Source organism: Rhododendron vialii, chromosome 1a, assembly GCF_030253575.1.
Source record: "Rhododendron vialii isolate Sample 1 chromosome 1a, ASM3025357v1".
Lineage (NCBI taxonomy): Eukaryota > Viridiplantae > Streptophyta > Magnoliopsida > Ericales > Ericaceae > Rhododendron > Rhododendron vialii.
In genome coordinates this window covers 29,401,346-29,424,070 of record NC_080557.1, presented here as the reverse complement: position 1 = coordinate 29,424,070, position 22,725 = coordinate 29,401,346, and the positions used below count along the sequence as shown (strand labels likewise).

General features: G+C 37.5%; 1 protein-coding gene and 1 long non-coding RNA gene across 4 annotated transcripts in view; both read right to left on the bottom strand.

The window, feature by feature from the left end:
- Nucleotides 1–3,456, bottom strand: part of LOC131335383 (uncharacterized) — a 33,389-nt gene extending 29,933 nt beyond the window's left edge. The window contains exons 1-3 of the long non-coding RNA XR_009202508.1: nt 3,277–3,456; nt 3,088–3,190; nt 2,849–2,912 (exon numbers count right to left, since the gene is read on the bottom strand). This is a non-coding gene — a long non-coding RNA (uncharacterized LOC131335383). The remainder of the gene's footprint in view (nt 1–2,848; nt 2,913–3,087; nt 3,191–3,276) is intronic.
- Nucleotides 3,457–8,104: 4,648 nt separating this feature from the next.
- Nucleotides 8,105–21,830, bottom strand: LOC131334155 (uncharacterized). Of its 3 annotated transcripts, XM_058369054.1 has the most exons (10): nt 14,220–16,754; nt 13,669–14,145; nt 12,348–13,584; nt 12,058–12,264; nt 11,887–11,982; nt 11,685–11,784; nt 11,330–11,584; nt 11,185–11,238; nt 8,823–9,102; nt 8,366–8,688 (listed from the first exon to the last, which is right to left on the bottom strand). In XM_058369054.1, exons 7-10 carry the CDS (start codon nt 11,576–11,578, stop codon nt 8,612–8,614), a joined length of 660 nt encoding a protein of 219 aa, XP_058225037.1. In that variant the 5' UTR covers nt 11,579–11,584; nt 11,685–11,784; nt 11,887–11,982; nt 12,058–12,264; nt 12,348–13,584; nt 13,669–14,145; nt 14,220–16,754; the 3' UTR covers nt 8,366–8,611. The 3 variants fall into 3 exon arrangements, with proteins under 3 accessions (XP_058225029.1, XP_058225037.1, XP_058225044.1); XM_058369046.1 differs by lacking the exon at nt 11,685–11,784 and having other exon boundaries at nt 8,105–8,688; nt 14,220–16,765; XM_058369061.1 differs by lacking the exons at nt 11,330–11,584; nt 11,685–11,784; nt 11,887–11,982; ... (2 more) ...; nt 13,669–14,145; nt 14,220–16,754 and adding an exon at nt 21,445–21,830.
- Between the last annotated feature and the right edge of the window lie 895 nt (nt 21,831–22,725).

Here is a 22,725-nt window from a genome sequence, read left to right as displayed (position 1 = left end):
GCAAGAATTGAAATGTTGAAGTACTTAATTAGTAGTGGTTGTATACAAACAACAATTTTTCAATAAACCAAGTATCAAAGACGTCCTATATTTTCAATAATGTCCAAATGTAGCACATTTTCATCTTCAAAGTTTAGGCATATTAACACCAAACAACAAAAAGGAAAGCTGATTAAGCCTTTCCTAACTTGAATTTATGAGATTAGTGAAGAACAATGATGCCCCATGTACACACATATAGCATATACCATGCCTGATCCCAAGATCAACAAATTGAAAATGAAAGGCCACAAACTCATTAGTACGGGAACAAAAAAACTACTTAGAAACTAGTGTGTTCTATGGCCAATTGTCCCCCAATCCTTAATTACCAATTACCAATAGCAAAACACACCATGAACTAAAGTTTCAAACTACTCAAAAACTGGTGTGAAGCTTTCTTTCCAATGTGTGTGATTTGGTTCTTTAAACTGGTGTCTTCACTATGTATAGTTCATGGTGTGTTCTACGACAAATAATTTCAAGAATCTTTGTTAGCATTCTCTATGTGCATCGAACGGGTACAACAGTGACTATGTTTTTTGATAAGCACCCGATAATGCAATGTAGGGTGCGCTAGTTATCTAGTTTTATTCAATTTCGTCGTTAATTATGTTGTTTTTAGTTACTTTTGCACGTAAGGTTGTTTTGTTTTGTTTTTTAGGAATTTTCCTAATAACAGGAGTTGTAAGGCCTAAGGCATGTCACAAGACGAAGGCAACCCAACGGCTCGCCAAAGGAAGGCATGGCCAAGGCAGAGAGCAAGACCAAGTGCTGGAATTAGACCATTCGGCATCGATAGACCAGGAAATCCTCCATCGGTACCTAGCATCTCAGCGGCAACAGATAACTTGCTCGGCATCGATGGGAGGAAAAAGTTTCAATCGGTACCGAGGACCTTAGCACTACAGCTTAAAGTGTTCTGCATCGGTACCGAGGGCCTCAGAGGTGGATTTTTTGGATCTCCTGGAGAATATTCCGTGCGCGTATCTTGGAGAATATAAAAGGCGTGATGTCACATTGTACAAATAACTTTTGTATTGTATAATTTAGATCTAGCCTAGATTTACTTGCTTTTTGAATTGTTCTTCATTTTCCAGCACTTTAAATTTAATTTTCTGCTTTAGTTAACTAGTTTTTGCTATTGTAGTCTTCATTAAAGTTGTAGTCGCTACTCCGATCTATCATCTAATCTAATTTTCTTCTAGCGTTGTTATTTCAATTATGCTAAGTAGATTTTTGCTTGCTCTTATCTTCATAGATATGTGTGAGTAGTTTTCCAAGGTTAGGTCATGGGATGATTAGCACCTCATGGCTCGAGTAAAATTTGCATTTTTCACCATAAAGTTTAAACCTTTGGTTCGAAAATTGATGTGGGGTTCGGGTTTATTGGTCAAATTGCTAAGGTGTTAACCTCCTTGATCATGTGTAGGTAAAAACATTGTCTACTTACCACACATGATGCTTGGAGCTCTGTCGCTCGAGGTGTTTGCTAAATAAATTCTAGAGCTAGCTTGGTAATCAAACCATTCTATCTTCCGAATTAAGAACCTTAGTTGAGTATCTTAAACCGCGTAATTGGGTGAGAAATGTATCTTTATTTGAGTCATAGGTGTTAGTAATTCCTAGACCTTACCTACTTTTTATCTAGTTTATTCGCTTTTAATTTAGCCATTTTACTTTCCACCACATACGTAAAACAAAGTTGGTTGACTAAAAGCTGAAAACCCATGCTTACTTCAACAAATCCAACCAAGCCGTACTAATTATTCCTGTGGGTACGATCCCGATCTTCCGGATTATTATGCTTCAAATGATGTATTAAGCCCTACGCTTGGGGCATTATTCCTTATATCGGAGCGAACAGAAGCTTTTTTCATAATAGAGACGTACGGACTAGTAATATGAATGAAGAAAGCATAAGACAAATGGAAGAGCACAATTGCCTCCTTACTCAAACTCAGTGCAGGGTACAAAGAACCAAAAACAAAAACCTGAAACCCCATTTGAAAACGCACAATGGACCATGGCCACTTGATTATTCCTATTCTATATTCTTACAAAAACAGACTGTGAATAAAGTAAGGAATGTTATGAGAGTTTGGGACTGCCATACTGGTCATGTTGGAAATAGGATTATCCCTCTTGTTCAGAAATTGGTTTTCCTTGTAACTAATGGGCTAACATGATGCACTGTTGTTTTGTTAACACCAACCAACAAAAAGGAAAACTGATTAAGCCTTCCCTAACAAAAATAATGGCAGCAATAAAATTCACAAAGATTGATACCAAACATAAGTTTATAAACAACACTATTTCAATATGTCAGGGCCTAAATGATCATTAAATTATATGGGGTTGTAGCTTTGAGGGGACAAATAGCGAAGGAACACAAAATCTGATAGGATACGTAGTCCCATCAATTAACCATTTCTCATCACCATAGTATTGTATATCTCTCACTTATTGACTTATCTATCCGATATACATTTCTTTCACGGAACAAAATTTTAAACAAAATTTGACATATGACCCTTGGATATAAATTCCAATTTAAGTAAGGCACAGATACACATTTATGAGTTAACTACTTCATGTGTCAACTACACAACTAAAGTAACATTTAGAGACAAAATAACTTAGTACTCAAAGTAAAAACCCATCAATACCCAACTCAATTTCAATTCGCGAAATAAAAAATTTATGACCAAATACAGTACATCTACATGAATTAACACCATACAGATGCTGGCCAAAAAACCACCCCATACAGAGGAAATCAGAGAGAGCGATAGAGAGGAAATCAAACCTAGTGGTTAGCAGAACTGAGCGGTGCGAGATTCGAATTGCTTTGAATTGTCAAAACCTTAAACCTGCCAAAATGAATTCGCACATAAAGGATGAGCAAAGCATTCTATCGAATACGAAAAAGACTATTAATTGTAACTGTATAACCTATAATTTTAGGGGGGGAAAATTGAAGTTAAAATGGAATTGGGGTCCAATCTATCACTTTTGTCGAACTCAGTGAAGAGAAAATCAACTTACTTGGTTGAATTGAAGAAACCTCTGAAGGCCTGTGATCTAACAATTGACCCGTCGTCTCAGAACCTCGCCTCTGGAAGACGCCCCTCGCCTCTGAACATCGCTTCTGAAAGATGCAAATGAAAGAGAGAATTTTAGATTGGGAAAAGACAGAAAAGAGGGAGAAAAGAAGTGAAGGAAGGGTAGTCCTACCAGATGGAGAGAGCGGGGATGGGGAGGTGGTTGGCGGCGAAGGAATTCGGTGAAAGATTATGGGAGGAGTGAAGAGGGGTATTCATAGCCCATGAGAGAGTGAGTGAGTGAGAGGGGTGAGAGTGTGGGTATAGGAGAGAGGTGTGGGGTGGTGGCAGTTGAGGAGTGGAGAGAGAGAGAGAGAGATGTGGATGCCAAAACAGGTGTGGGGTTGTGGCGGTTGATAGTGTTAGGGCGGTCTGCGACGGGATCTGTTTACTTGTTTGGGTTCGCGGCAATGAGAGTTATCGGTGTCTTTCCCAGTGGTGGTGGTGGTATGCTAGCGGGGTGGAGGCGCGTTTGGGTGGATGCTATGGTTGTAGAATTAGGCTCCGTTTGAAACCTATGGAAAGGAAAATAAAAGAGAAGGAAAATGAAAGGAAAATGGGAGGAAAATTTTACTATTCACTAAATTTGAAATCTTTATTTTTTTCTCTCTTTCTCTTCCAACCAAACAATAGAAGGGAAATTAAAAAATTTCCCTTTCTTTTCCTTGGGTTTCAAACAGGGCCTTACTTTTGTTTAGGGTTAGATTTTGGGGCTTTCTTTGGTTGGGCTTGGCCTATTGTATGGGCTTTGCCCTTATAGGTTTTTTGGGCTTGGGCCCTTGGTGTTTTTTGGGCTTCGTCTCATATATTAGTTGTTTTTTGTTTGCATCCAACTCTTGATTGGATTCCCCTCCTCTCTCCCCCTACTTGATGTACCTTTATAATGTTTTCTCAATAAAATTTTGTCATTTCAAAAAAAAAAAAAGGGAATTTAGTTTGGAAAACTTTCAAAATACACCTTGAACTTCTAGTTCATGAATATCTTATGAACACCTGACATTACCGAAATATCAATCTAGGACTTGGCATTAAAAATGATTCCTCAATTAAGCTCATACCATCAACTCCAAGAGAGAGAAAAGCTGATGGTGGTGGGGTTGTGGACAGAAGGTGTCGTGGTGGTTTGTACTTTTGATAATAGGTAGAATAGGGTACATATATTCATTGATTGGCTTTCTTTTTTTTAGGAAAGAGCAAGAAATTCAGGAGTGTAGGGTACCTCTTGGAATAGAATGTAGTACATATATTAACCTATATTGCGATTTGTTATGATGGGATTTGAGGAGGTTATCCAGCAGAGTTTTGATGATGTGATTGGCCTAGAGGAATGATGTTTTAGTGGAATTCTTGGAGGTTATCTAGTGGAATCCGGATTTGTTTGAGGTTACCCATAAAGTCTAGTTTGGAGAGGAGAAATGAAGCCAGGGTGGAATGATGTTTTGGTGGAATTCTTGGAGGTTATCTAGTAGAATCCAGATTTATTCAAGGTTATTCAAAGAGTCCAGTTTGGGGAGGAGAAATGAAGCCAAGGTATGACTGTTGGTTATTGATTCGAAATCTTAGGATATGGCATTGCGTGGTCACTCTTTATGAATAGGAGATAAAGGGTGATATTGCATTATAGTACTAGGTTGAAGGTCGACAGTTGGCGTGGGTTTCTCCGCTCAGGGCGATGAAAATTGGGTGATGTCCAGTGGAGGCGTGGAAGGGTCTAGTGTTGCTTGGAGTGGCAGTGAATTTTTAGGGTTCATCGATGTTTCGCGGCAGCATAATGGAACTCCGATAGATAGTTTCTTAGGCCATTTATGAGGGCCAAATTAGTGATTTCTTGGCAATTTGTGACGGGATCTGTTTACTCGTTTGGGTCTGCGGCAGCGAGAGTTACCGGTGTCTTCCCTAGTGGTGCTTGTGGTATGCTAGCGGGTTGGAGACGGTCAGCGTTTGGGTGGCTGCTATGGTTGTAGAATTAGGCTCCGTTTGGAACCTATGGAAAGGAAAAGAAAGGAAAATAAAAGAGAAGGGAAATGGGAGGAAAAATTTACTATTCACTAAATTTGAAATCTTTATTTTCTTCTCTTTTTCTCTTCCAACCAAACAATAGAAGGGAAATTAAAAAAATTCCCTTTCTTTTTCCTGGGTTCCAAACAAGGCCTTACTTTTGTTTAGGGTTAGATTTTGGGGTTTTCTTTGGTTGGGCTTGGCCTATTGTATGGGCTTTGCCCTTATAGGTTTTCCGGGCTTGGGCCCTTGGTGTTTTTTTGGGCTTTGTCTCATATATTGGTTGATTTTTGTTTGCATCCAACCCTCGATTGGATTCCCCTCCCTTCTCCCCCTACTTAATGTACCCTTATTATATCATTTCAAAAAAAAGGGGGGGGGGGGGGGGGGGGGGGGGGGGAGGGGGATTTAGTTTGGAAAACTTTCAAAATACACCTTGAACTTCTAGTTCATGAATATCTTGTGAACACCTAACACTACCGAAATATCAATCTAGGACTTGGCATTAAAAATGATTCCTCAATTAAGCTCAATCCATCAACTCCTAGAGAGAGAAAAGCTGATGGTGGTGGGGTTGTGGACAGAAGGTGTTGTGGTGGTTTGTACTTTTGATAATAGGTAGAATAGGGTACGTATATTCATTGATTGGCTTTTTTTTTTTAATATAGGAAAGAGCAAAAAATTCAGGAGTGTAGGGTACCTCTTGGAATAAAATGTAGTACATATATTAACCTATATTGTGATTTGTTATGATGGGATTTGAGGAGGTTATCCTGCAGAGTTCCGATGATGCGATTGGCCTAGAAGAATGATGTTTTAGTGGAATTCTTGGAGGTTATCTAGTGGAATTCGGATTTGTTCAAGGTTATCCATAGTGTCCAGTTTGGAGAGGAGAAATGAAGCCAGGGTGGAATGATGTTTTAGTGGAATTCTTGGAGGTTATCTAGTGGAATCCAGATTTGTTTGAGGTTAGCCATAGAGTCTAGTTTGGGGAGGAGAAATGAAGTCATGGTTTGACTGTTGGTTATTGATTCAAAATCTTAGGATATGGCATTGCGCGGTCACTCTTTATGAATAAGAGATAAAGGGTGATATTGTATTATAGAAGTAGGTTATGGTCTATGTTTATATTCCCAAGGTTGCGGCTAGTTCGTTGTTGGCCTCGTTATTATGGTTTAGTTCCCTAGAAAATTCATCCTTGCAAGGCTATTGATGACTCTAACTAAATAGATAACTTATGTCGTTTCATCATGGCTCCCGGTCAGGGCAAGCAAGGGAGAGCGGTATCACGAATGCCATAATTCTTGTGGTTAACATGGGAGGATGTTTATCAAAGGAAGAGATTCTAGAATTCGTTGAGTTAAAGACTCGTAACTAAAATTAGGTAAAATTACATGGATACCCCCAAACCTTTAAAAACGTCCATACACACCCCCTCATCTACTGAAAAGGAAAAAAAACCTCAACGCCGTTAACGGAATGTCAAATATACCCTTGGTGAAATTACACAAACACCCCCTCATCTATCTGGTTTGGACATGGACACCCCATAACCTTTAAAAACGTCCATACACACCCCCTCATCTACTGAAAAGGAAAAAAACCTCAATGCCGTTAACAGAATGAACAAAATGTCAAATATACCCTTTGTTATGAAATGGAGCAACAAGCATACGCCACACTTCACTCGATCAGAAATTTCTCTCCACCCTACTCGATCATGGCGCCTCTGTCTCTCTTCCTCTCCCTCTTCAACTTGCATTGTAGATCATGGCTAACCCTAGATCGTGAAGAACACCTAAGTTTCGAAGAACATCGGATCATGTACACTGCAGAAAAGCTGTAGATCGTGGCAAACCCTAGATCGTGGCAAACCCTACTTTGGAAGGTATGTTTTATATGTAAAAAAATCCTAGATTTTCTTATTAAATGGCGCAAATATAGATGTATATGTTCATATTATATGATACATGAATACGTTAGGGTTTTTGTTTGGGAATAGTAGGGTTTTTTGAAAGGTGTTGTACAATGGTGTCGATAACCTTTAAAAATTGGGGCTTTTATTGTTTTGCATTTGCTTGTCATCCATTTTGTATTTGAAGTCCTCAAGCGGGCTTTTTCTCCACAACGGCAGTAGGAATCAACCCAGTTTTGGTTTGGTTGGAGTTGTAGCTCTAACTGTGAGTGAGAGAGAGTGTGTGTGAGTGTGAGAGAGAGAGTGAGTGAGTGAGAGAGGGAATCTCTGATATAGAGTGAGAGAGGGAATCTCTGATATAAAGTGAGAATGAGGAATGAAGTATAAAAGGCAACTGGGTATATCACTACAAGAAAAATCGCCTTTAATAGCGGTCGAAAAACGCTATTGAAAGGTATAGATAGCGTTTTATGAAACGTTGTATTAGCCGACGTTATAAAAAGTCTGAGACCTAATATAGCGTTTTTGGGCTGCTGTCTATTTTGTAGTTTTGATAGCGTTTTTCGAATGCTGTATGTCTGAGACCTAACATAGCGTTTTTAGAATGTTGTATGTATGAGACCTAACATAGCGTTTTTCGAATGCTGTATGTCTAAGACCCAACATAGCGTTTTTGGACTGCTGTATTTTGTTGTTGTTTTGATAGCATTTTCGGGCCGCTGTCTAGTGCGCAGTTTCGATAGCGTTCTTCAAGTGCTGTACATTGTGCAGTTTTTTTATAGCGTTTTTGGAATGTTGTATATCTTAGACGTAACATAGCATTTTTGGACTACTGTGTTTTTTAGATTTGTACCATTGTACAGCTGCTATAGCATTTTTAAACTACTATGTTTGTTTAACCTTCCATAACACAAAACTTACTATGTATGCCACACTTTTTGTAGCAATTTTCCTTATTTTATACAACACTACAACCCAATAATCTGACTAGCAAGCTCATCTGCTCATGCAACAATACTAACAAAAAAAACAAAATGGCTCCAATGACTCCTCGGCAATATATTTGCAATTTGCATAAAAACCAACAAAACATGTCTCCAAACATCAGAGCGATCACCATTACATAAAAGAAAATCAGTATGCTACATGTCTTTTCCACATTTCTATCTATTCCATAAGTGGAGTAAAAGCTTTGCACCAAATATCAACAAAAAGGCTTTTTGAAACATCTATGTATCCCAAAAGTGGAGTTTAAGCCTTGACACCAAAATATCAACAAAAAGGCCTTCCAAAACATCTATGTATCCTTCCGAAACATCTATGTATCCCAAAAGTGGAGTTTAAGCCTTGAGACCAAAATATCAACAAAAAAGCCTTCCGAAACATCTATGTATCCCAAAAGTGGAGTTTAAGCCTTGGCACCAAAATATTAACAAAAAGGCCTTCCGAAACATCTATGTATTCCAAAAGTGGAGTTTAAGCCTTGGCACCAAAATATTAACAAAAAGACTTCGAACCAAAATAGTCCTTTCAAGCGGTCATGACAACCAGCGCACTAGCAGATCATACCTATATCGATCTTCAACAAAAAGTCACAAAAAAACCTTCTCTCTTCTTTATCAACCCATAAACCTACATATGGTAAAAGCAAACATTTCAATTGATGGAGTTATAACAATTTCTACTTAACCAAATTTATAAACAACGGAGTATAACAAATTATATTCTTTTTTGACAGATATAAGTGGGAAAAAAAAGTACATTACCCTGGGTTAGATTCCATAAGAACCTGTCAGCAGGCCATGCAACGGTAGATCCAACAGCTTCTTCAATAGTAGTCATAAAACTTGTTTGCCTCCACAAAAACATTTCAGGCTTCTTTGGAACAACCACCCAAACTCTCATTGTGTTAGGTCCGATGGGAACATGATGAACAGTTGCACTTGGATCACTAGAAGACCAACATCCTTCAGCAACTACGTCTCCCGTCCCCATCCAATCAAGCAAAATGCACTTGCCGCTATGTGGGTTAGTAGTGTTAACGCTCTTTAGCAACAAGGCAACACAACAACAACAAAAATCAACAATGTAAGTGTAGTGAAAAACTAAATTAAAAGTACTGATAATCTGAATAACTCCACTTACCAAACATAGGATACGAAATTACATGAAACTAACTTGCCTCTCTTCCTAATTCTCATGGCTACAACTAACGTGTATATACATCCTTAAACTGCTGCTTTTAAGATTGCAATACACCATTATATTATTCACTGGCTTGGGCATCAAGTGGATTATGTTTGTGCCTCTAGTTAATTTCTAAGAAAGTAGCAAGAAGTTAGAATGAGTTACTCTGGCAATGGACTTATATTTTCCCCTTATTCTGCTTGAACTTGAAACAAACAAGCAAAGCAAAATACAAAAGAAAGAAAGTCAATATAAAGCCAACAAATCCATCCTCAAACTTGTTTCTCAGAGCTCCCAAATGCAACAAAATCCAAGGTAAATCAACCGAAGATCAATATTTTGGACACACCCACCTAACTTTATGGAAGAATAACATAGCAATCAACTAAAATAAAGACTTCTTTGGAAAAAATAAAAGGAAGTAAAATTTGGAAGAAAAGTTAATAAAAACTGGAGAAAAATGTTGAAACAAGTAAAATATCTCTGTCGATGGTGAAATTGCTAGGAATAGGTAGGTGTGATGGTCAGAATATTAGACAATGATTAGGTTGTGGTATGCAATCATGACTCATGTCTTGTTGGTTTCAAAGTGATGGATTCTCTAATCTGCTTCCCACGTTCATTCTCTTGTACTATATCTGTTCTGTTAGACGCTATTAAAGTTGGTAACTGTGCTGCAATGACAGAAGGTCCTCTTAAGCAAATAACACCTATCCAATGAAACCTCACGGATTACCATCGAAACCAATTGGGTTTGGCTTTCGCCTCTAGTAAACATTCAATGTTTGGCATATGTTATAGAGGCAGACACCACGGCTTTGAGGCAGTATGGAAATCTCTATACCAATTAAGTTTAAACATCAATTGCCAAATTATTCCTAGTTCAGTACCGTTGCTTCTTCACCTATTGGATCCTCGTCAAGGACTAAAGTCATGCCCTCAACCAGTTCTGCTGGTTATTTGTTCAATTAATAGCGGGTGTTTCTCTATATAACCTTTCGTCTTCTCATGCAAAGTTGTACATGAATGGAATGAACAAGATGCTTAAAACATACTATGGTTAGAGAAAAATAATTCAGGAGAACGATATTCATGATCATGTATAGCGCAAAGAACATGGTGGAATGAGGTGAAATGGAAATTGATATGATTTTAATTCCAAGAGGGACAACTGATTTTAATTCTACATACGATTCACCTCAAGTGAAAATTATTCGACAGACCACTAGCCTACATTTAAAGCACCTAACCAGTTGAGATTGAGAAGTTTCAAATTTAAACCAGATGGATTCATTTCGGGTCTAAAATGGGTTCTCTAGTAGTTAATACTTTATATAGTCTCTAACTGAAGCACCAATACATCGTCTTGTCACACAATCCTCACACATTAGCTCATATGCATACGACCCTAGCGTGCAACTTTAGTGAAGCTCCAAAAGATTTCCATATTACAAAGACCTCAGGCACAAACCAAGATAGTTAAAGTGGAAAATCATGCCGAGCGAGAATGCAAACGGCAGGTCTACCACTTGGGAGAAAAAGATTGTTCAACTCAATGGTGTGCCTAGTGCATCCAGAAGAGAGATAAAAGACGCATTCGGCCAAATTAAAGAAAAGTAAAGTGAGCATTCTAGAAATGGATAACAATTGACACCAAAACCAACATAAAATGCTTATAACTGTAGATACACTGATAGAAAGATGTATTACGTGCTAAACCAAAAGACACGCAATGCGGATTCCACAGGACAGGCTCAAATTGTATAAATCAGCATTGTAATTAACGCCATACAATCATATTCATATGCAGTTCTAGATTCTGCGGAGAAGTGTCACATTTCTTATCCATCTTATGCGCACAACATTCCAAATAATTTTCAAAAATCTGACAAGCAGGAATGAATAACTTTTTTACAAATGCTTAAGTAAATAACTTTTTACCGAGGGAGAAACAATGGGTGCAGTTGGTGCTCCTTCTGTTGCCGGATTCTGAGCCTAGAAAGTTCAAAAAAGTAAAACAAACAAAACATCATTAGTCATAGTAGTCTGAAATAACCACCAATGAAGAAAATTATAAGCTACTTACTTGGTTTTTCTTTAACTCGTCAATTTTATTCCGCATACGTGCAATTTTAGACTTGCATTGAACATTTTCCTCACGAATCTCAGCCATTTGACCATTCATTTGTGATAATATAGTTAATTTTGTTTTTGTGACTCCTTTTCCAAATGTTCTTACACGACCATTCCTCTCGGGACCAATCACTTTAGAAAAAGGATCTTCTTTCAAATTAGTCGAAGATGAGCTTTGTGCATCCAGTTCAATTTTTTCCATTTCATTCTGTAAAATTGCATAATGAAAAACCAAAGTAAAGACCAATGAGACTGTCAATAAATATAACAAGTAAAACACACAAATAATGAAAGAGTCATGGCCTCACAATCTTTTGAGCAACATTAGTGTTTGAGGGTCGACCATCCTTTTTTTTTATGTCCTGTGGCCCAAACTGCGACTCTACTTGTCTTTTGTTTTTTCGCTTTCTAGAGTAAAGACACATATATGATCAAAATGCAATTTGAGTTACACTTTTTAATAGGAAGTATGATGATCTTTCATAATGAATAAAATAATAGAGGTATTACCAGCTCAGTGGTCAACCGTGCATATCCCTTACGACTCATAGTATGTTGCAGCTCCAGTTGTTTCTTTCTCATCTCTTGAAACTTTTCACTTTTAACCTGAACTCAAGAACAAAATAAAATCACAACCTTGTATGCTGTAGCTCTAGTTGTTCCTATTCCAAATGCACATACATTGAATGCTACACTAGTCTTTTCCTTCACAAAATCCTTCCAATCATGTAGTGATTTGACGTTATCAGGCTGTAGCTTTAGCCTTGCTTCCTCGTTTGGAGCATTCTTTACTTTTGTGACTAACCTCGACTTTGAGGCTCTCTAAACTTCAACCATTCTCTGGAAAACCAATTCTCTATGCCATTCTTCATTAAGATTGAATCTAACCTGAAAATATGAATGTAACTTAGAGAAAATTATATCATTTTTCACTTCTACAAATGATAGAATACTTGGCCACTATACCATACCTGAATCGATTGCCATAGGACTGCTGCCAATCCCGAAGGAAGCTTTAGCCAATCCGAAAGTGTATATCGTACAATCTCTCGAACTAGAGGCCCTAAGAAAGAAGACAACTTGATTGATCCATCACCAATTGGTTGACCATTCTGGTCGAACTTAACTTCAATCCGACCACCTCCATCGACAGCAATGGTTTTTAGCTTGGTTGGCCCTCTTTTGCGTTTCAGCTTCTGTGACTCTATTGTATGGGCAACATTTATTGCTGGACTATTTGGGACAACATTTGGTAATGTCTCAGGACTTTCTTGACTCGGTGTTTGGTTATGATGCAAGTCACGTGATAACTCTTTACTAGGAGACATGCTGCACCTGTTCGCAAAACTTGTCATGAAATTAGTTAAGTAGATCAAAAGATGCATGTAACTCACATTACGTTGTCATTGTAGCAAAAGATAGATAAAGCGACATAGCAAATGAAGTTAGAGATATGAAAAAAAAAGGAGTAACCAAATATATGTTATCCAAAATGACACGACAATTGAAAATAGGCACGACAATTTAAAGGTGCGAATGTCCAACTAAGATTTCCTTTCAATAACTCGATAATTACACAAATCATACTAGTGTGCCCGTGCAATCTTCTCTTGCATTAGTTACTTGATCTCCTTCATTATCATCATCAATGTCCATACCAAGTGCTGAAACATCTTGTAGTCTGGAAGAACTATCAACGATTTCTTCAAACATTTCCATGTCGTAAAAACCCCTAGGTGGTGCTTTTAGTACAACATACCAATTGGAAGAGTCTGCCTCTCTTGAATAAAAAACTTGTTTTGCTTGTGAAGCAAGGATGAAGGGCTCTTTGTCATATTGCGTCTGACCTTGGTGTAGGTTAACAAGTGTAAAGCCAGCTTCAATCTTAACACCATGACCAATATTTGCCCAATCACACTTGAACATTGGAAGTTGGAATTTATGATAATCTAACAAAACTATTTCTTTGATCACTCCATAGTATGAAACTACATCAACAACTTGCGCCGTGTCCTTCACACTTGCTCTACACATGGTTGTTGCATCAATGGAAACACCACTATTTTGCGTTGATTTTTCAGCATCCTTTGTGTGAAACCGCTGCCCATTGATGATATAACCAGTGTAGCTCATTGCTTGCTTTCTAGGACCATTTGCCAACCATTGTAGTCTATCCAATTCCTTATTTGGGCAGGATTGTATCAGAATCTGTTCAAGTATAAGCAACGCAATTATAATTATCTTCTGTATATTTTTTTTGCCTAAAAACCTCAATGAAAGAAAAACATAAACCTGTTCTTTCAACCAGTTTGAAAAGGTGTCAGCGTGTCTCCTCAAAAGTAGACTTTTATTTTTTTTGTAGTTGAACGCTTGGATTGGATTGCCTTAGCTCCTCTAGATGTATCATAATAGGAAAAAAGAAGAAGGAAGTGATTCATCCACTTAAGCTACCAATTCAACATTTAAAGTTCTATCAAACTTCCTCCAAATATGGTTCCACAATTGCTGTATTGAATAACACATAACGATGTGCACTTTCCAACAGATCCTCACTCAATGTAATTGATGTGCCAGCTGATATTGGACGACCTTCAAGAATTACATCATTCTCGAGATCTTGATTTCGGCCTTTCTCGGTAATCTGCTCCCACAGGTTTCTTCATATGTCTACTACAAAATGTCATGCACTCTTCTGCAAGAAAGCATTTTGCTATGCAACCTTCAGGTCGTGCTTGATTCCTAACATTTCCCTTGAAAATCTTCATATGTCTAAACACGAAGGAAATATATTCAAATGGTATAACTATAAATGATGATGCTCAAAAAGGTAAATAAGAGTTCACCTCTCGAAAAGGAACATCCAACGGTAATGAACAGGACCACAAAGTTGTGCTTCTCGTACTAAGTGAATTATTAAGTGAACCATGATGTCAAAGAATGAGGGAGGAAAGAACGTCTCAAACATGCATAAGGTTTCCATAACTTCATCTTCAAGGGCTTCCAGTTCTTCTCGATCAATGACTCTTTGACACAACCTATTGAAGAATGAACAAACGCGAAGTATTGCATTTCTAGGTCCCTTTGGTAGCAATCCTTTTAAGGCTACAGGCAACAATTGTCGCATTAGCACATGATAGTCATGGGATTTGAGACCTGCAACCTTCAACTCATCCATTGATACACAGTTCCCAATGTTTGAGCTATATCCATCAGGTAATTTCAAATCAAATAACCTCTTGCAAAAAATCTGTTTCTCAGCCTTAGAAAGAGTATATGGAGCTGGAGGAAGGTATGTTTTTGTCCCTCGCTCTTCTGGATGCAAATCATTCCTTATTCCCAAAATTCGTAAATCCTTGCGAGCATTTAGGCCATCCTTAGATTTTCCAATGATATCCAATAGCGTGCCAATAATGCTCTCACAAATATTTTTTATGATATGCATTACGTCTAAGTTATGATGAATTGGCAATTCCTACGCAGACAATTAGATACCAACTCATAAAACCTACTAGAACATAACATGAAATCAATATTAATATAATGACAATGCATTTAAATAACACTTGCCTCCCAGTATGGTAGATCAAAAAAGATTGACCTCTTTTTCCACATTTGTTTATCTTCATCATCTCGCTTTCTTTTTGACGTTCCACCTTTTCGCTTTTTGCCTTTTCCCCAATCATTCTTAAAACCTTTAAGAGCAAGTGAAATCCTACGGCCAGTCATGATTGGAGGCTTTTTCCCTTTCTCTTCCTTTCCGTCAAACCATGCTTTCTTCTTTCGAAAAGGGTGGGATGGTGAAAGAAAGCACCTATGCCCCATATATATATCATCTTTTTACAAAATTTTAACCATAAAAAGTGTGTATGTTCTCCACATATTGGACATGCAGTTTTACCCTTTGTCTTACACCCAGCAAGATTTCCATATGCTGGAAAATCATTTATTGTCCATAACAAAATTGCCCTCAACTTGAACCTAGAGTCCGTGAGTATATCATAAATACTTGTACCACTGCTCCACAAATATTGTAGGTCCTCAATGAGCGGTTGTAAATACACATCAATATCATTACCGAGTTGCTTAGGTCCTGGGATTAACAATGTCAATAAAACATTTTCTCTCTTCATCCATAACCAAGGTGGCAAGTTGTATATAACCAACATAACAGGCCAACAACTATACGTAGAGCTCAAATTGCCGAATGGATTAAAACCATCAGTAGCAAGACCAAGCCTTAGATTGCGTGGGTCTTCTGCGAAAGACGGACACTTAGAATTAACTGTCTCCCGCGTGGGGGTATCAACTGGGTGGCGCATCTTTCCATCTTGGCTTTTATGAGTGGAGTGCCACTTCAAATTTTTAGCCATCTCCGCTGACCTTTACATGTCTTGAATCCTCGATATTATAGGAAAATATCTCAAAACTTTCGCAGGAACCCCTTTTCTTATTTTCTTTGTGCGTACATCTACCTCCCATCTTGAACTATTACATTTGGGGCAATTCTCCAACTCTGCATTCTCTTTCCTGAATAAGCAACAATCGTTCACACAAGCATGGATTTTTTCGTAACCCAGTTTAAATGCTTTGAGAAATTTTCTAACAGCTTGCATGGAGTCTAGCATTACATTATCCGGAGGGAACATATCATGTAGATCCTCCAGAAGACCACTAAAGCTCTCATCAGACCACCCATTATCAGTTTTACGCTTGTACAATTTTACGATTGCTGATAACTTCGTATAGTTTTGGAAACCTGGGTACAATGGAGTTTCAGCATCTTCTAATGATTTTGCAAACTCGTCCCTCTTTTCTTCCCGTGGTTCAACATGCTCTTCATCACGTGTATATGCCGCACTATACAAGTTATAAGCATCCGACATTTCCACTTCTTTAGGGTTTTCAATTGCACTTGGGTGCTCCCCATGATGAAACCAAGTTGTGTATGTAGGATCCATTCCCTTTATTACTAAGTGCTCATAAACATCCTCTAGACAGTGGTGGCTTAAATTATGGCAATCTTTGCAAGGGCATAGAATCTTTCCTAGATTTCCGACATTTTGGTTAGCCATTTTCACAAAACTCGATGCTGCGTTCATATACTTATCAGTGGATCTACCAATGTTGAAGGAAAATATGTTAAACACTTTAATAATATACAACCACTTTTTGTGTAGTAGCCTGAAGGTATATTTTTATTACCTAATCAAACGCACCCAATCTTTGTCCATCATCCTAACAGCAGACAACTTGTTTCCTGATATGAGGTAATCATACAAGCAAAATCCTCATGAAGTATACATGGACATATATCATTCTTGGCAATAAGCAAGAAATCCAAACCCTCTAAGTGCATAAGTTGTGCAAATAGGGTAAAAGATAATTATGATTCATGATTTTGACGTTGCTAAGACTATACATAAAAGACTACGAACAACTAGCTTTAGAGATATGTACAAGAATAGTGAAAGAGCAAAAGAGCTAATGGTCCAATACATAAAGGCAAAGAAAGTGGCACCTATTAAGCTACACATTTTAACAAAGACAAAACCAAGATTATGAGAGGGAAAAAAAGGGAAGTGCATGCTGTCATTTCAATTGGCCAAGATCCCTCCCAAAACATCACCAGAATAGTAAGGCAAATAGGAGCACTATTACAAACAAAACAAAACTGATCCATCTTGAGCAATTTCTGTCATTTCAATTGGCATAGAAATAGGACCTTTTCAGCATTTTCTTCTGGATTAGTACTCCAGAGATCTCTAAGATAGGAGTTGAAAATACTCAAGGTTGTGCATGTTACAATATATGTGCCACATCATATGGTTCCTCTCATACTCACCAAACAACTAACCATCAGAAAAATCAGGTGATCAATGACATGGCATATGAAACTAATGCTCGAGAAAGCCCTAAAAGTAGTGTCTCAAGGAGTGATGAAAGGACAAGTGGTGCAAGAGACAATCACATTGATGAAAAGATCTGCTATTTATCAATGACATGGCATATGAAACTAATGCTCGAGAAAGCCCTAAAAGTAGTGTCTTAAGGAGTGATGAAAGGACAAGTGGTGCGAGAGACAGTCACATTGATGAAAAGATTTGCTATTTAATTGGTCTATAGATAAGATTGCCCTTCCACCAGGTTGAACCTAGGTTGATGCTGTTGTTGAGGAAATGTTTGGAATCAAATTCTAAAAATTCGGCAAGTATATTGTTAGGCTATGTTGATCATTTTCAGAGTGTTGAATCGGAGGATGTAGGCTGGGGCTGTGGTTGGTGTAACATCCTGTGCTCAGTTTGCACTTGCTTATGCGAAGGCTGGACACGAAGGAGGTTTTCTTTGGTGGTGCCAAATATATTCCTAATATTGTGTCACTCCAAAAAAATATTGCCATTGCCTTAAGCCCAGGTTTAGCACCAGTTAACAAGTGACATATATAGCAGCAACAATTATTAGTAAAACTTCATTTCAACAACCAAGCTTTAGGTATATCAGTAAGACTTCATCAATTTTTCTTTAATTTCTCTCCCTGGTCCACATTCTATTTTATAAAATAAAGACAACCATAACCAATAAATCACACATTCTTGTATACCATTCGCTACTAACTGTACGACATCATTTAACTCGAAATATACCACAAAAAAACGTAAAGCCCAAACCTTATATTTCGGTAAGAATGAAAGGTAAAAATCAAATCAAACCTAGTGAGAAGTTTCCAAACTGATTGTTTGCTTTTGCCGGTGCAATATGTCGAAATATGGCTTTGATTCTTCTCCAAATGCACAGTGAAGAAACAGATGAATGATGAAGGTTATGAGATTAGTAAAGAAACAAAAGTTAATGGATACACTGACAAAAACAGACTATTTATACACTGACATCAATAAGCATATAATATTAACTCAAGTGATATGGGGAAACGACAACCCAGTCATTAAAACACAACTATGCACCGACAATATTACACCAATATTTATGCATCGGCATCAATAAGCATGTTATATTCACTCAAATAATTTGGGGACACTAGAACCCAGACATGAAAACACAAGTAGTGGACCACTTCAAAGATTTTCTTTATAGTTGTTTCACAAAAGGTAGGGTAGGACAACTTCTATAGCAAAAAACCTAAAGCTCCAAGGTATGAAAGAACAACTTCTATAGCAGAAAACCTAAAGCTCCAAGGTATAGCCCCCCATCGTTTCCTAGAGCTACACCTCACGAACTGCACACAAACAGCAGTAGACTATACACCATAGGAAAAAGCAGCAAGCTACACCATCTTGACTTGAAAAACAATTGCCATAACAGAAAATTAGCAGCAAAACAGGGACAGCAGCAGCTGTAGAAAAACAGCAGCAGCAACAACAACAATTACACTGCTCTGTGATGCCTTCACATCCAAATCTGGATGTTCTATGATACGGCAGATACAGCAGCAGAAACATAGCAGCAGTAGTAGACACAACAATAGCAGAAACACAGCAGCATATATACAAAACAATGCAGCTTACAGATTCTTCACAGCAGCGAACAGTATGGTTTAGCAGCAGAAAAAAACATGACTCTTGTTGAAAATACAATCAAGACTGAAGTGGTTTTCAGTATGGAGGTGCTAAATGGATTATCTAAGCTGCTACAAAAACCAATTGATGCTACATCTTTGGGATTGGTTAGTAAGTTTTTGGGGGTTTAACCAACAGTTATGATGTATAAGAATGCATACTTCATATTGAAAAACATTCTTGGCTTAAGGATTTCATAAAGAAGCAAAAGGGGGACCACAGACAAAAGGTTACTTGGAATAAATAAATTAGGGGCCTTTTTTGAGCTATTCATTACTCTAATCGAACATGCAAACCATAATATCACAAAAAAGACCAAACAAAACAAAGCCCAAATTCCCAAACACAACAAAACCGATCGGAAAAAAAAAGTCTGCACTCCCAAACAAACTTAAACTACAGTATAAAGTTTAGTCATGTGGGTACGTGTAAAATAAATAATCAAGTCAAACAAGACAACAAAAAAAAAAAAGAAAAAAAGAAGGAAATTCTAACTTGCATCAAAGTCCATGAAAAACTTAAAGTACAGTATAAAGTTCTTGTACTGAGGCATACCATGCAAAGCCCTAGCTAACATGACATTAATCGGATGAATGAAACATATAAAAACCCCAATGATCTTCATGGGATAGTGGGTTTTCCTTCCAAGATTGTAAGGTAACTGGGAGTGGATTGGTTTACCTTGGAAGAGCATGGGGTGATCGCTCCAGGGTAATTTTCTCTTACACATACAGGGACAATGTTGTTCGTCCCGAAGGATGGCATGACTGGGCCACCCAGAGCGTCATTTGTAAGTCCATTGCAAAATTTAAAATGACACAAAATCATAGTTGTATGATATTTGTATTTTGAATTCAAATTCACTAACTCCTATCATTCTCTTCTCTCACTTAATTTGTAGGACTATTTATTATGGAGAATACAAGTGTAGTGGCCTAGGAGCCAATTTCACTAGAAGAGTGTCGTGGGCACGCTTATTGACAGACAAAGAGGCCGAGCCTTTTATAGGAACCAACTACATCTATGGGGATACATGGCTTATCAACCCATCTAAAATTTAGATTGCAATCCATGTTTTGGTCAGCAATTAATTAATAATACAGGCTCATATATATATTTTCTTTTGGATATTGCTCATATCATTTTCAAAATTTCGTGTACAATTTCACTGATAGATATTTGGGCAAACGTTAGAGCTCTTTATATATGTTTATGTTCCATTTGGGTTATACAACATTCCAAGCAATCAATTTGCATATCCTACCCAAACACAGGGAAAAAAATGAAAGAAAGAAAGAGAAGATACAAATAGGAGTAGTAATTGTGCTACGTACCCAATGCGTGGTATAGAGTCATGCAAGTTACTACTGGATATAAGTTGGGACAAAGAGGCAGACTTTCTCGTTCTCTAAACTAATGATGTAATCAAATGATAAAACATTTACTTGGATCGATGAACAAAGAAGAGGTGAAGGCAAATTACATAAAAAATTAGATTTCTAACCGTTGTTTGACATTGTAGTTGCATGTGCTTATAAAAGTATCTATCCTATACACTTGATGGAGGAAAGGAAACAACAAACGGAGATTTATTTTTTCCACCTTTTAAGGCACCCAAATACAACTATATTAATCAAACTACCTTATTCCTAATCCCCCTTCAAGTGTCCTAACATTATTCTAAGAATCCTGCCTAACAAGATGAATTTAATGTACTGGATTTCCTCTAGTCAATTGATGAGGTTTAAAAATGGGTTGTAGCTTGACTTCTTTACCATAAAATGTGAATGTGATTTAGACTAATGTGGCTGAAACATGGCATCCCAAAAAGTTCATGGGATTCAGAGTAAAAAGTGAATGTGAATGCCAAAGTGTGAAAGTGAATGCTAAACAAAAAGAACACGCTCAAAACACATTCAAACTAAAGTGAATGAAACACAACTTATAGCATATTCAAGTTCAAAACACAGTCAAAGTAAAGAACTGTTAGTGCCAAAGCTTTTCCAAAGCTGTCCAAAGCAAGTGAAACAGATTCAGTGCAGATTCAAGCAACTGAAATAGAGTCAATGCAGTTCAAAAACAGGTTCAATGCAGTTCAAGCAACTGAAACAGATTGAATACAGATTCCCACAATGCAGATTCAAGTAAAGCAAGTCCAACTAAAGCAGGTTCAATTGTTTGGTGGTGCTGGATATGTTCCTATTACTGTGTCACTCCAAAAAAATATTGCCATTGCCTTAAGGCCAAGTTTAGCACCAGTTAACAAGTGACATATATAGCAGCAACAATTATCAATAACACTTCATCTCAAAAACCAAGCTTTAGCTATATCAGTAAAAAATAAAGACAACACAACCATAACCAACAAATCACACATTCTTGTAAAAAATTCGCTAGTAACTCTATGACATCATTTAACTCGAAATAGCTACCATGAAATAAGTAAAGCCCGAACCTTATATGTCGGTAAGAATGAAAGGCAAAAATCAAATCAAACCTGGTGAGAAGTTTCCAAACTGATTGTTTGCTTCTGTAGGTGCAATATGTCGAAATATGGCTTTGATTCTTCTCCAAATGCACAATGACAAAGCAGATGAATGATGAAGGTTAGGAGATTAGTAAAGAAACAAAAGTTAATGGATAAACTAACAAAAACAGACCATTTATACACTGACATCAATAAGCATATAATATTAACTCAAGTGATTTGGGGAAAGGACAACCAAGCCATTAAAACACAACCAGTGGACCTCTTCAAACATTTTCTTTATAGTTGTTTCATAAAACCTAGGGTAGGAGACCATATTATTTAAAATAAATTCTGGTATATTCTCTACAAACTATGTATATAAAATGAAGATTTATACAAAGTAGAACTTTTAAGCACATAGACCCTAAAAAATAACCTGTAATTTCTAATAAACAATGTAAAATCACAAACCCCCAAAATCAAACCCTAAAAATGCTTAATGTTACATATGTGTCGGTATATATAAGATAATCGTTTTCCAAGTAGCTGGGTTTGTGCATGTCCGAAGGGTTCTCACTCTAATGTCCAGATTTATGGCTGGGTTTGCTTAATCATACATGATCGAAAGCTTCTTACTCTAATTTTGAAGTGGCTAGGTGTGTGCGCTGGTTCAATGAGAGAGAGAGAGAGAGAGAGAGAGAGAGAGAGAGAGAGGAACAAACCTGGTGTGCATGATTGAAGCTCTAGGACACGAGAAATCGATCCATTAACAAGCAAAATCAGTTCGCAATGCTTAAGATATCAAGCTCCAGTTCGAGCGAAGTAATTGGGAGATCTGGCGCCTCTGATTTTGATGGAGCGATTGGAATTTTTGGTGACTTTGGGCGGCAAAGGATTGGCGCCTGAAGATTTTCGCGCTTGAAGATTTTCGCGGAACACTACTGTTCTTTAATGAAATGCTATAATTTTATGAGCGGAGAATCCGAGGGAGCGTTTCCCTGTTTCTGAACAGGGAACGCTATAACTACTCCTCTTTTATAGCATAAATAAATATAAAAACGCTATACTTAAATGCAATAAAAGCCCATATTTGTTGTAGTGTATGTTGCCGTTAAAGGGCATTTTTGTATAAAATTTGGCGAAAGTAGTGACATGTGCCTTGCAACAAACGGTACTCAAACGGAAGGGTGTTCCTTGGGTAACGGTAGAAGATGAGGGGGTGTGTATGGGCGTTTTTAAAGGTTAGTGAGTGTCAGTGTCTAAACCAAATAGATGAGGGGGTGTTTGTGTAATTTCACCTTAAAATTA